The 13,354-nt window shown below is 41.5% G+C and overlaps 1 protein-coding gene across 3 annotated transcripts in view; it reads right to left on the bottom strand.

Annotated features, from left to right (window-relative positions):
- The window catches only part of SLC10A7 (solute carrier family 10 member 7), a 661,109-nt gene that overhangs the window by 546,629 nt on the left and 101,126 nt on the right, over positions 1–13,354 (bottom strand). Inside the window, exon 4 of one of the 3 annotated variants that reach the window (XM_069242619.1) lies at positions 3,309–3,402. The exons of the other annotated variants lie outside the window; for them this stretch is intronic. Within the exon in view, the coding sequence (XP_069098720.1) occupies positions 3,369–3,402 (34 nt within the window). The 3' untranslated portion in view covers positions 3,309–3,368. Of the gene's footprint in view, positions 1–3,308; positions 3,403–13,354 lie in introns of those variants that run through there. 3 annotated transcript variants of the gene reach the window in all.

Here is a 13,354-nt window from a genome sequence, read left to right on the forward strand (position 1 = left end):
GGCCCTACAGTGGGGGTTATTTGCTGTGTTATTTATTGTTAAAACACTGGAAACAAAATAGTGCAGTCAGGACATGTGTGGTAGATATATTTCAATTAGTGTATAGGGAATGTCAAACTTGAAAGAGTTGCAGAATATTCCTATCTGGGAATTACAGTAATGCAAAATTTAGGAAGTAGACTGCATGCAGAGCATCAGATATTCAGTTGTGGCTCATGGCAAGCAGAAGGGGCGGGGTGGGTGGAGAAATTAAAATTAAATAAAAAAAATATTTAAAAAAAAAAAAAAAAAAAAAAAACACACCTACCTGAATGCCGTGTGCCACTCCGCTCCTCCATCTCCTCGCTGCAGACACAGGCTCCCAGCCTGTCCTGCAGCCAATCCTGACGCTGCTTAGAGCAGCGTCAGGATTGGCTGGGAGCACCCAGCCATGGCGCTCCTAGGCAGACTGGGAAACTGTACAGGCTCTCCAGCCCGGCAACATAGTCTACTGTGCATGCGTTTGGCTGGTCCAAGATGGACGGCCAAACACACATGCACTCTGAGGGGGAGTACTGAGCACTGCTCGTCACCCCTAAAGCCCCACCATTTTATCAAAAAACAATAATAAACACAGTTTATTGTTTTTTGGTAAAAGGTTTGCAGCTGCCGCTGCTGGAAGGGGGGGGCGACGCTCCTCTGCCCTAATGGAAGAGCTACCCCTGTAGATTTTCTCTCCAATCTCTCAATGCTGTGCTATGAAGCAAAGGTTCCAGCAACACTGATGAAGGGGGTCAAATGTATCCCTTTTTAAAACTGCTACTGTGTGCAGGCTGAGAGCAAGATCTGGATGTAACTCCTCCGTTTAAGGAAAGCTGAGAAGATACCTGTGTAAAATGGTGAATGCTCACAATATAAGAACCCTAACACATGCAAACGATGTTACATAATCTCCAACGGCTACAGGACCTTTATTTTTAATTGTTTTGGCATATATTTTAAATTAGTATTTTCTTTACTCTGACTGTTCTTGATTTCTTTAAATGTGAAAAAATACCAATTTGTAATGATTTGTTCCTTTTCTTTAAATGCCAATATCAAAATTAATAAACTTTTGCATCGTAATAAGTGTCTTGTATGAATTGTTCAAAATATTCTGATGAAACATATTTTTAAATGCTCAACATCTGTTACAAAGCTACAAAGTAAGACTGTACACGCTGCCTTGTTTGGGTCATGTTCCTCCCACTTGAGAGAGCCTGTTTATTTTTCCACCAATGGCCCTTTTGTAATAAAAAAAAAGCGAGATTTCGTTTGTTTTGTAGAGTCGAGCGTCTGCGATGGCAGGAGTCTGGGTTACCCCACTCGCAGTGTTGAACACCATGCTTTTAGATCGAACCACTTTGTTGGGATGGCATAACCAGAGGATTCGCCTCACTCCACTGACTGAATAAAACATATTGCTATAAAGCACACGTCCAAAGACAACAGTAACACAAAGAAAAAAACTGAAATAATATTCCTGCAAACTGGATCTGCGCGCTCTTTATTGTGTAACTACAGCAATACATCATCAAAATGAAATTGTATTATACGAATGTAACCCCTGTGCTACAGAGCTGCAGGATCTAGGAATTTATATATATTTTAGGAAGTAATAAAATCAACTGGCGCGAGCCGTGCTCACCTTGCAGCACTTTGCTGGGCAATGCCGGGGAAGGATAGGGCAGCACACGGGGAGACAGACATCAATGACCTTGGTCAGCAGAAATCGGGCAATTTAAAGCAGTAACATGAGTTACTCGGCGCAAGACTGGAAACTGTTGATCTGTGCATTACATATCTGTTGTTAGTAAGGAGTGACTCAGCCTTTTATTCCTATTTCTTTGATAAAATGTACATACTTAGTGGCATAAAATGTTCTCTTATTTTATTCGTCCCAGTGTCTGAGTTTATGCCTTCTTCAGGTTTTGAGGACGTTTCTGCACTAGATAACCTTCCTAAAGCTGATGCACAGACAGTTTCCACAGTGGGATAGAACAGTGGCAGGCCGTAAATATCCAGGTCTACAACACTGACTGGCATTAAACTGAGATTTTACTAAATCATTTAAGTGTACACCTGTCAGGATCGCAACCAGGATCTACAAGGCCTGTGGCAGACAAATATTTCTTGTGGATCTCACAAACTACTCCTTTTCTATAACCGATCACTCAGTCAACTGCTGCTCGACTCAAAAATTGCACCCTTCCTAAATGGTAATTTTCTTTCCTTTTGTCGTGTTAGAATATGCTTTTGCAGCTAATTCAATATAACCCCAAACCAAAAGAACCGAAATCCAGCGGCAAGAAACAATGTTGGAAGTTGTACCACAGATAGAGGCAATTCTGTGGATGCAACCGAGTGCCGTTTTTGCCCAATTCATAACTTTCAGGATATTAATAAATTGACATATCCCACTATTGTTCTTCCGATTATTTTAAGCAAAACAGATCACAGCACACGATATGCAATAGTAGAACAACAAAAAGTCATAACATTTGGTCATTTTTAGTAAAGGTGGATGAAGAAGTCAAGCAAATCAGTATTCAGATCTTGTCTCGAGAGATGAGTTTCTTTATTTTGAACGAAGTGGTATTCAATAAACAGAGAGCATCATTCCAAACACAGCCAACACGTGTTTCGTCACACCAGTGACTTTTTCAAGGCTGTAGAGAAACATATAAAAATGTGCCTGATGTATACATGGCAGATAAACACATAAGACAAATTGTATGTGGCAATCGGATTGTGTCGTGTACAATGATTGGTGCACGTAGGTGACAAGATCAAAGAAATCGGACAAGCACATAAAAGTACCATGGACATGGCTAAAGAATTCCAGAAAAAACACCAATGTGTGCCTGAGACACCAAAGTCTACAAAAATGCAGAATGACAACAAACATTTGACCAGTTAGCCCTAGGTTAGATAATGTGTGAAATAGGAAAGTCCAAATGAAGTAGAGTGAAAAAGAGCTCAATTCGAGTGGCTGGAATCCCAGTGATAAAGCTAAGAAAGAGTAGCGAGACCGTTTCAACAAAAAGTAAGAACCTAAAGTCAGAAGAATGAGGGGACTAGATGGTCTCAGAACCTACCCAATCTGACGTAACGGTGTCAACAAGGTAAGTCTGAGTAATCTCAGAACCAGTAGTAAGTCCAAAAATCTCTAAGTTATCTAGAGAAAAGGGGGGAAGATAAAGTACACCTCGGTAAGTCATGTTAAGCATGAACCAAGCATTCCAAATTAGAAGTGGAAGGACGCAAAGGTGTCCACAAATAAGAGATACCTGTAATTGATGGCGTCGATATGTAAAGTAGGGAGTCCAAATTGCGTGCGAAGTAACCCATCAAAGGGACCATGGTAGGTCCATTAATAAGTCTCTATGGAAATAGAGTAAGAAAACATTGTTAAAACGGGAGTACATAGCGAAACAAACATGAAAGGGGGAGGTTAAAGACACAGCCGGAAAGGCGTCCCAAGTTACGAAATATGGGGTCGCGTGATCGAGATACCTAGTGCTAGTGGAGAACCCTAACGATAATGAGTAAGTCAGAGAAATTAAAATTTAGCATAAACTAATTGGCGCTGTGGCAGTAGTAAACTCCTAAACGCGCCTGGTACCAAAAATAAGGTATGGCGTAATGGCGCCGAAGTAGTAAAGGAAGGGGTAAGGTAGTAATATTCTAAACGGGCGTACCCGCAGCCCAACGAAAAGGCACAGCATATGCTAGGGCAAAAAAACGCCGTAAGCGCGAGTAATTAGTCGAAATCCCTAAAAACCGGAACTCTCCGTCAGTGCGAAGCGGAACCAAGGTTCCGACTTACCGTATGGTAGTCAGGTGCCGTCTGCCCGTGTGACAGCGTATTTTCATCTGGTCTGCATGAAACGCTGTGAGCGCGTCTAAGTAGTCAACGTATAACACGTGACTAGGAACGGGCACCGAGATAGAAGAAGGACTAGTGGTAGATAAAAAACAATGGAGGGTGCCGAAAGTCGGTAGAAAGGAGGAGCCATGTTGGTGTGTGGGTACTGAGCCCAAACAAACTTAACGTAGTCAAGTGAAAAGGCGAGTAACTAGAAATGGTGAGGCATGCACGGAGAGTCATGTGTATATATATGCAGGTAAACAAGAAAAGAGAAACAAAAAGAAAGAAAGAAAGTAAAAAGGAAAAGGAAAGGAGAAGAAGAAAGAAAAGCCCTGGTCCCAATCTGGCCACTGTCCTGGATGTTATCGAATAGTTAGACTTAAGTGCTACATGAAAAAGAGGAAAAAATATAATAGTAACAAGTAAGAAATGTACAGGGTAACATGTACTCTACAGAGTTTTCATACAACCGTAAGGCCAATGCTGTAATTCCATGAGGGTATCAAGAGTGAGTAACAGGACATAGGTAACAACAGGATTATTGTACGAGTGGTCAAAACACATTTTGACAAGAAAGGGAGACACCTAATACAAAAACAAAAAACTGACCATTTGAAGTATAATATTTCTTTAGGCAAAACCAAAGAACATTGTGAGTAAAGGGGGGGGGGGGCAAAAGACGGAGAGTCATATGTGTATATATATGCAGGTAAACAAGAAAAGAGAAACAAAAAGAAAGAAAGAAAGTAAAAAGGAAAAGGAAAGGAGAAGGAGAAGAAGAAAGAAAAGCCCTGGTCCCAATCTAGTCACTGTCCTGGATGTTATCGAATAGTTAGACTTAAGTGCTGCATGAAAAAGAGGAAAAAATAATAGTAACAAGTAAGAAATGTACAGGGTAACATGTACTCTACAGAGTTTTCATACAACCGTAAGGCCAATGCTGTAATTCCATGAGGGTATCAAGAGTGAGTAACAGGACATTAGGTAACAACAGGATTATTATACGAGTGGTCAAAACATATTTTGACAAGAAAGGGAGACACCGAATACAAAATCAAAAAACTGACCATTTTAAGTATAATATTTCTTTAGGCAAAACCAAAGAACAGTGTGAGTAAAGGGGGGGGGGGGGGTGGGGAAAGGCGAGAGGAACAAAAGTACATATGGATGATTACATTAGTTATCATAATCGTACTAGTTAAGAAAAACATGTAATTCCCGGTCCATATTGAGGCCCATATCTACAGCTCTAAGTTTCAATATCCATCTAGCCTCACATTTGCGTAAGTCCAACGTCCTATTACCAAACCTTGGTGCAGTGGAGACATGTGCAATGCCAAGGAATCTGATATTGAGAATGTCACCCTCTCCATGCAGTAGGTTGAAATGTGTGGCAAGAGGGTATTGTTGATTCTGGTTTCTAATGGCCCTAATATGCTCCTGTATTCGTTCTTTTAAAGGTCGGATTGTGCTGCCTACATACATTAGACCACAAACACAGATTACACAGTACACCGTTTATTTGGTGTTACAGTTGATCAATTGTCTGATGTGGTGAATGACCCCAGTATTGTAAGAGAAAGTCATAGTTTTATTGAGAGCCATTGCACATGAGACACAACAACCACATTTATAAAAGCCAATAGGTGCGTTGGGGAGCCAGGTGAGTTGGGATGTTTTGGCAGGTTGGGCCAAAAAACTAGGACATAAGAGATTTCTCAAAGTTTTCCCCCGACTGTGTATGATAGATGGAGTTTTGTGGATTACAGTAGCCAAATTGGCATCCAAAAGTAAAAGGTGCCAGTTTTTTTTCAAAATCTGATAGATTGACATACTGGCAGGGCTAAATTTGGTAATAAATGGAATAGCCTTCTTTTTAGCCCCGTCAGTCTTCCTACTGTGGCCTCTAATAAGCAGATGTTGTCGTTGTCTGACAGAAATCCGTTTACTAGCCTTAGATTTCAGTTCTTCAGAGTAACCCCTAGCACGAAAACGATGTGTCAGGTCCCCAAGTTCTTGTGTAAAGATAGTATCATCACTACAGTTTATTTTGCTTGCTCCTTCTCAAGATGGTCTCAACTGGTTCCGCACATCAGCAGTAATCTGATTTTATTCTTCAAGAGACAGGGCCATCAAGAAGAAGCATGCGGTATGATGTGAGGCTGGTGACAAGTGAAACATAAAGGCAACTTCCCCCTTCTTCTTGCGGATTGTAACACTCCTCATAATCAGGATATATAATTTTTCTGGACTGACAGAATCTTCATATGCACGGGTAGGGCAGAAGATAACAGTTAATACTAATACCCAGTTCAAATAGTAATCATTTTAATTAATCTGGTTTGCTACTGAGCTATAAAGCGGTGTGAAACAGAGGCAAATGGCAATGTTACTCATTATACCCAGACGAGTCTTTAAGGAATTGGACTGCCTGTTAAACAAGCTCATATGGGGCACAGGCAGACGTAGAGTGGCGTTAACCAAAATGCGGCATTCAACAGCAAATGGAGGGCTGGCAGCACCGGACATGGAGGCATACTACCTGGCGGCCCAGTTCCAGTGGCTTGCTATGTGGCTTTATTCCAGGGGGCGCACAAGGTTACCGCCATGAGGACAATGCTGAGCCTCCGGGCTCTCCAGCAGGTGGTCCTGGACCCCCAGGCGCCCTCTAGAAGACAGGAGTGCTGAACTGGGTGTTGCCCATCACGGGCTGAGATGGACCATCCAACGCAGCCAGACAGTGGTACCTAATTTACCAGATATTAAGTTGCAAGGCCTAGCATACATAGTGCGCAGCACCGCCTTTCAGAACATAGCAGAATGGTCCACATACAGAGGGAATCGAGTTGGCGATCTATAGAGGGAATGTGGGATTATCATCAATGGATGACTTCTCCACTACTTTCGACGTACCTAGAGGCCAATTATTACTACATTGTGCAGTCGTTGCAAAAGTGAGGAACCACTGGGGATGAGGGGAGAAGAGCCATAACCTCACAGGGGAGGTCAAACTCTATGCACCACATCAGGCCGCTTTAACGCTGTAACTTGCCTCTACTAAGCCATAAGACACAACCTCACCACACTTTTAGGAAAACTGCTGGAACAATGGGAAAGGAACTTAACACACTCGATCATAGAAGCAGACTAGGCCAAAGTCCTTTTGAACACATACACTGTGTCCCTCAATGCTGGATTCAAATTGATAAGTTTTTATTAGTTACACAGGGCCTACTTAACCAAGGATGTATAATTAGACAATTTGGGGCCCATGGAATGGCTTACCCACAATGTGGTCAAATAGGAGTAGAGATGTTTTACATGGTATAAGCCTGCCCCTCACTGGAAGACTATTGGAGGGAGGTAGTGGCTTGCATTAATAAAGTAACGCTCCTGTCGATCCCGCAACCCCATGGCATGTCTATTGGGGGGATTGCCGAGGCCCTCTAAACGTAAAACCACCACCAGGTTCATAGACTTGGCTCTGACATTGGTGAAGAGAGAGAGATCACATTGATTTGGAAAACTGCCAGGGGCCCTAGTCTGCCCAAATGGAAAGAAGAACTCATTCAGTGGGTGGGATATGAGCATGCAATCCTAATTAGAGAAGCGAAACGAGGCAGGGGCTCAGTAGATGAGGCCCAAGCCTGGAAACACCTGGTGGACTGTATAGTTGATCCTGAACAGGATACCTCACCTAGAACACCAGCACATGCAGACACATGAGGAGTTGCACATCCATACCATCCCACTTCTAAATTTGGGAGCGGTAATAGGAAGTGATCAAGATAGGTCTGCAGATTACTGAAGGAGGGAGGACGGGACATCACTTTCGAATGGGCTCAGCGGAAGGGAGGTGGGATAGTGAGGGGTGGACTTTTGTTTGCAGTTGGAGGGTTCAGGTCAAGCTTGTGTGTTATAACACTGCTTATGTATTACTATTAATGAACTGTAAAATGCAAATGTATCTATCTGGCACAATACTCCTGAACCTCGCTAGCTGTGTTTGTATTGTTTGGAAATGCAAAAAAAACATGTTTACAAAACAAGAACGCCACAGTTACAGCACAATCAAAAGAGGAAGGTGTTAAAGGATAATTAAAAGAGATCAAAAAGGGAGAAAGCTTGTGGTTGATGTACAGTGTAACATGATCCATTTTAAAGAAGGCATTTGCTGACCATCCTGTTAGAACCAACATCAAGTGCACTTTCTTCAGCCCAAGTGGATATCCCGGAGCAGGGGTGTGAAATTTAATACAATATCTACTTGTCCATGGGACAGGTTGCTGCTTAAATCTATTTGTCCTGTAAAAAAAAAAAAAAAATCTACTTGGCCCTTAGGTGCCATGTAAGAGCTCTGATAATAGCCTCTCTGGTTATGCCAGGACTACTACTATAGTAGGACTTGGATACTTGCAATTTCAATCCCTACTATACCAATTTCTTTATTTTGCCACCTTTTCGCATATCTACATACTGGGGCTGGAGGAAGCAGTAAGCAGTAGTTCCAGGGCTGAAATACCTTTGAGTCTGCAACCTACTAACTTGCATGTTTGAAGGATTTTCGCCAGCTCTTCTCTAACCTTTTCCCATAATGAGAAAGGTTGGAAATTTACTCCTGACAATGGCGGAAGTAGAAGTTCTTCCAGGGTTGGGAAAAAAGTGGTTGGAGGGAAAGTGAACTTGTAAACGCTCAATAGATTTTCATAAAAGCAAATCTACACATGCATGTGCACAATACAGTTCACAAATATTTTATAGGAGGATGATTTCCTGGTCTACTTCCGTAAGTTCTTGTGAGTTAATGAAAGCCACTAATTCAAGGACATATACCATGGGTGCACTTTTATGACTTTAATAATTAGTTCCCTAATAAGGTCTGGCGTTAACAGACATTTTGTTTTTATTAAACTTCTATTTCTCTCTATCTAACAGTTGGCTTTACTGTGAGTGATCGCATTCTTCTTTTACACAAAGAGCATATTGACACACAAAGTAGTTTTGTTCAGTGCCAGGAACTACTGTGGCAGTCAGTGGTGTAACAAGCCTGGAGGCCCCCTCCAGACTAACTCAGGGCAGGTGCTGTGCTGAGAGGGCCCTTGGGAGGGAGGTTGCAGAGCCTTTGTTATGCCACTGGTGGTAATGTGTGCTTTTAGAGACCCAAAAAGTTTTTTTCTTTTTGACAGAGTTTGTTACAATGGTGAGGACCTGGCAGCTCCCACAACAATAAAGTGTTATAAAAACAATGTTGAAACAAGACACACATTGATGAAACCAAAAGACTCACAAAAATGTTGGCTCGGTTGGCTTTGCCAGTGCCTGTTTATTTTCTTGCTTCCCATAATCTTACACTGATTTTCCATTAGGAATATTTTTGGGAAATACTAACATGCATCAACACATTTTACTAAATGATGCTTCAAAGAAATAGCACCTAAAATGTAATATTAGCAAAACATTTTTTTTCCCTACTTACATTTTTTTCTGAACATTTTATTCTGAAAGCAAATAATCATCACTGTTGCTTACAAGCTTCTGCAAACATTTGCATCTAATCAGAGAGCATTCTGGGAGCATTATACTTGCCTCCTATTGTTAAACATTTCAAACATATATTTAATTTTTTTTTTTTTTTTTACTGGAACCACTGTCATAGTAGTTCAGTGTGACCCTAAAACATTTATTTACAGCGCTCACCCTAATAATGAAGGCTTTTCCTTTATGAACCATAAATAGAAGTTTAAACAAAATTAACCTATGGACACACACATTACCTCAATAGCAGACAGTTCCCTTCTTTGTAAATTGGCAGCCAAAGGGTTTGTGCTGCAGGGGTTGGACCTACTTGTCCCAAGGACAAAAACATGAAAACTTGTTGCCCTTGACCTCAAACAATATGTCCCGGGCGTCGAGAGATAGGAATTCCACATCCCAGCCGGAGGTTGGCTGGAAGGAACCAGTATGAGACTAGCAATGGGGAAGGCCCACTTCCCACCCATATTTTTCGGCAGCTACTCCACCCAGCCATAAAAGTGCCTACATGTCCTTACAGGTTGGGTGGCCTGTAAGTGCCTTGCTAGGTAGGACTGCCTGAGTGACCAGCCGGGTACTATGTTATTTCCTTGCTATCCCCATTCCCGGGACTCCAAAGACCCTATGGGCACTTTACAGCAGACAAGTTAACCGTGTGGTATGATCAATTCTAACCCTGAAAGGCAACCTCTTCCAAAATGCCCATCTTATCACATTTGATCAATTATGCCAAGATTATGACATTCTCCCGGGCCAGTTCTGCTTCATGGACAGCTGCTGGCGGGGATCCGGACACTGTGGCACAGGGTGGACAAAAAGACTCATGCCGTAACTCATACCCTACACACCATAGGAGGAGGCTGTCACCTGGTAACATCGTTATACAGAGTAATCAGAGAGCACATAGGATCCTGTATGACACACCTCCAACACGCTTTGAAGGAGGATCTGGCACGTCCCCTGCATGATGCTGAATGGACTAGGGCCCTAGAACCCCCCCTCTTCCCCTGGACTATATCTCACAATGCATGATAAAAAATAAAAAATAAAGAATTCTGCACATGGGCGTACCTTACACCCTCTTGATTGAATGGTATGTTCCTCACAGCCAGGCTCACATGCCCCAGATGCCAGGCCTAGCCAGCCGACCTCCAACACATGCTTTGGTCATGCTCCAGTGTTGCCAACTACTGGCATGCAATACACACCACCCTGGCCACCATCATAAAACTCACGATGATAAACTCCTGGGAGGCCTTGGCCCAAGATATTTTTCCTAGCAGGGAGAAAAAGTACAGGCACATTTTGTCAACCTCGCCCTCGTACTGGCTAAACGTATCCTCACCATACATTGAAGAGCCCCACCCCTGGCGATCTTTTAATGGCACATGGCGCTTTTCTGTTAGGGAGAGGCGGAGAGCACTACTTTACATTTGGAGGAAGCCTGATGCCTCCAGAGGCACCCCACTGCAGCAGCCTGGGACACTATGCTAACCCAATTCAAAGAGCTGGTCAGAGCAGACCGCTTTCTCCCTTTCCCTTTGACCCCCTGTGATACAGTCATGCCATCATCATCACGGTCTTCAGCCATTGTAAGCTTTACAAAAAAAAAAAAACGTACTGGGTCAATTTCTCCTTCCCATTTGGCAATATCAGGAGATGGTGTCTGGACCACATATATGACCACCACCTCATTCAAACCATGTCCCCTGCAAGTCGCAGTCCACCCCTGCCTCCTATCTCCTGTATATTCACATTGACAATCTAACTTGTGCTGATTTCCCCCCCTCCCCCACTGTTACTCCTTGTTCCTCATAACTTTCCCCAATTTCCCTGAACCCCTTGCTGATGTTAGAGGCTTTTACTATCTTTCCCACCATATCTGTTCCAATAGGGCGACTGGGTTGCTAAAGCTTGGACCCTTGTTTGATAACTCTCGCACAGATGTCAATCCTATGGCCCATCATTCACATCATGTTATTGTATACCCTGTAAAACATGTCTCAATGACAATGTTTATTGTTACCTGACAAAGTTGTCGTGTGTACATCCTCCCATTATTCTCTCTTGATGCTATAACATGACTGCCCATTTTTTTTTTTTTTTTTTTTTTTACATTTGGCATCTTTTAACTATAACTGTCACAAGGAAAAAAAACTCAATAATTCCTTTATTTTTTTAAATTTTTTTTATCAAGTCTACTTTATTTTCCACTGTCATGTCTTCTAAATCTTTCAGAAGGTTTACAACTGGAGGCAAATTCTACAATCTTCCTTTGATCTTTGTTGAAAACATAAAATCCAAAGTGTAGATATGACCTTCTAAAGAGATCATAAGAAAATTCTTACATTTTTGAGAGATCTCACCCTGGACTTGAGAAAAGAGCTCACTTCATGTATATGAAATGCAATATGGGAATTTGAAAACAAAGGCTCTTCTCTCATGTTTTCCTTAATTTACAACACGATGATGCTACATCAACTGATCAGATGGGATCATTTTACCATGCAGTTAAGCCTGTGAAGGTATACCACCCTGGTCAACAGGAAGGAAATTCTCTAGTTTTACCACTCAACGTCTTTATGAGGGTTTGTGCTCCAGTTCAACTAGTTCTATTATTGTCATTCATGTGGGTTTTTTTCTCTTGTATGTACTCTAGAGAAGCTTAACAAAGTGTTCATGCAAATGTGGATTTTGAGAATGACTTGAGAAATCTCTTGAGAATCAGCATACACTTAGGCGACAAATTAGATTTTAGGTGCTGAAGGAATCATAAGTCGGTCTTAGAAAACAAATTAGTAAGGCATTAAACACTAAAGGTGCTTTTGATGCCCGCAATCACCTTCATGACTGTTGCAGCATGTTTGGGTCATGTGGATCAACTCAACCGCACATTTAGAAAAGATAATCCATACAGCCTAGGGGATAACGGTACAGGACAAAGATCATAATCCAAGCCAAGCAACCCTTTACGCTTATTATACACTTTACAATGCAGACAGTTTACACTTAGCAAAATAATCTATTACAAGAAAGTATGTATACATAATTGTACTGAAGATCGTTCTCCGACAAATCACAATTCATAAATATACCTTGTTGCTGATCACCCGTGAACATTTCAAACCCATCCCCAAATCTAGAAGCAAGACCTGTCTTTACAATGCAGTTAGTTCTGCATATGCCCTTTGAGATCACTCATCAAGACAAAATGTGACCATCGACTAACAAATAAAACCACTGTAGTGCATTCAGAGTTCTAAAGTCCTTCTTAAGCCAAAAAGAAGCATGTAGGGCTAATAATTATTTTAAGGCTTTTGTATGAGGATGTGGGCATGCCCAGTAACATTTACAGGGTTGTTTTGTGTATAGGATAAATACTGGGAGACTGTGTACAGTAGTCTTGTACTGCCATCAGTGGGTTTTGGTGACAATATAAACCACAAGGTCCAAGGTCAACAGGTTTGTAAATTTCACCAGAACCCCGAAATAGCAATTTTGTACCATATACATATTACCAATCACATATGTTTGCGCAGTTAACGCGAATACACATTTTTAAACAAGGAAATGATTACTGAAAATAGTGAAAAACTTTACTATACTAGTTGATTGTCTAGATTTTTTTGTTATTTTATTATATAACGCTTCCATATTTAGATAAGAATGTAGAATTTGTAAGAAAAAAACTCCCTTGGCTAGAAACATTCTTTCGTAAAAGAAATGGATTGTTGAAACTGTTCTCCACAGTATACACCTATATATGGAGACCCATTTGCTTTATTTACCTTTTATCAATAGAACAGTTATAAAACAATAGACAGTGGTAAAGCTCTGAATGAATTGAGGCAGTCGTTATGGTTATGAAACCCATATCCCATAGGGATCTTAGAAATATTTTCCATATTCCACGTGGGTCTGTCAATTTTTTTC

The sequence above is a fragment of the Pleurodeles waltl genome, chromosome 1_2 (genome assembly GCF_031143425.1).
Source record: "Pleurodeles waltl isolate 20211129_DDA chromosome 1_2, aPleWal1.hap1.20221129, whole genome shotgun sequence".
Classification (NCBI taxonomy): Eukaryota; Metazoa; Chordata; class Amphibia; order Caudata; family Salamandridae; genus Pleurodeles; species Pleurodeles waltl.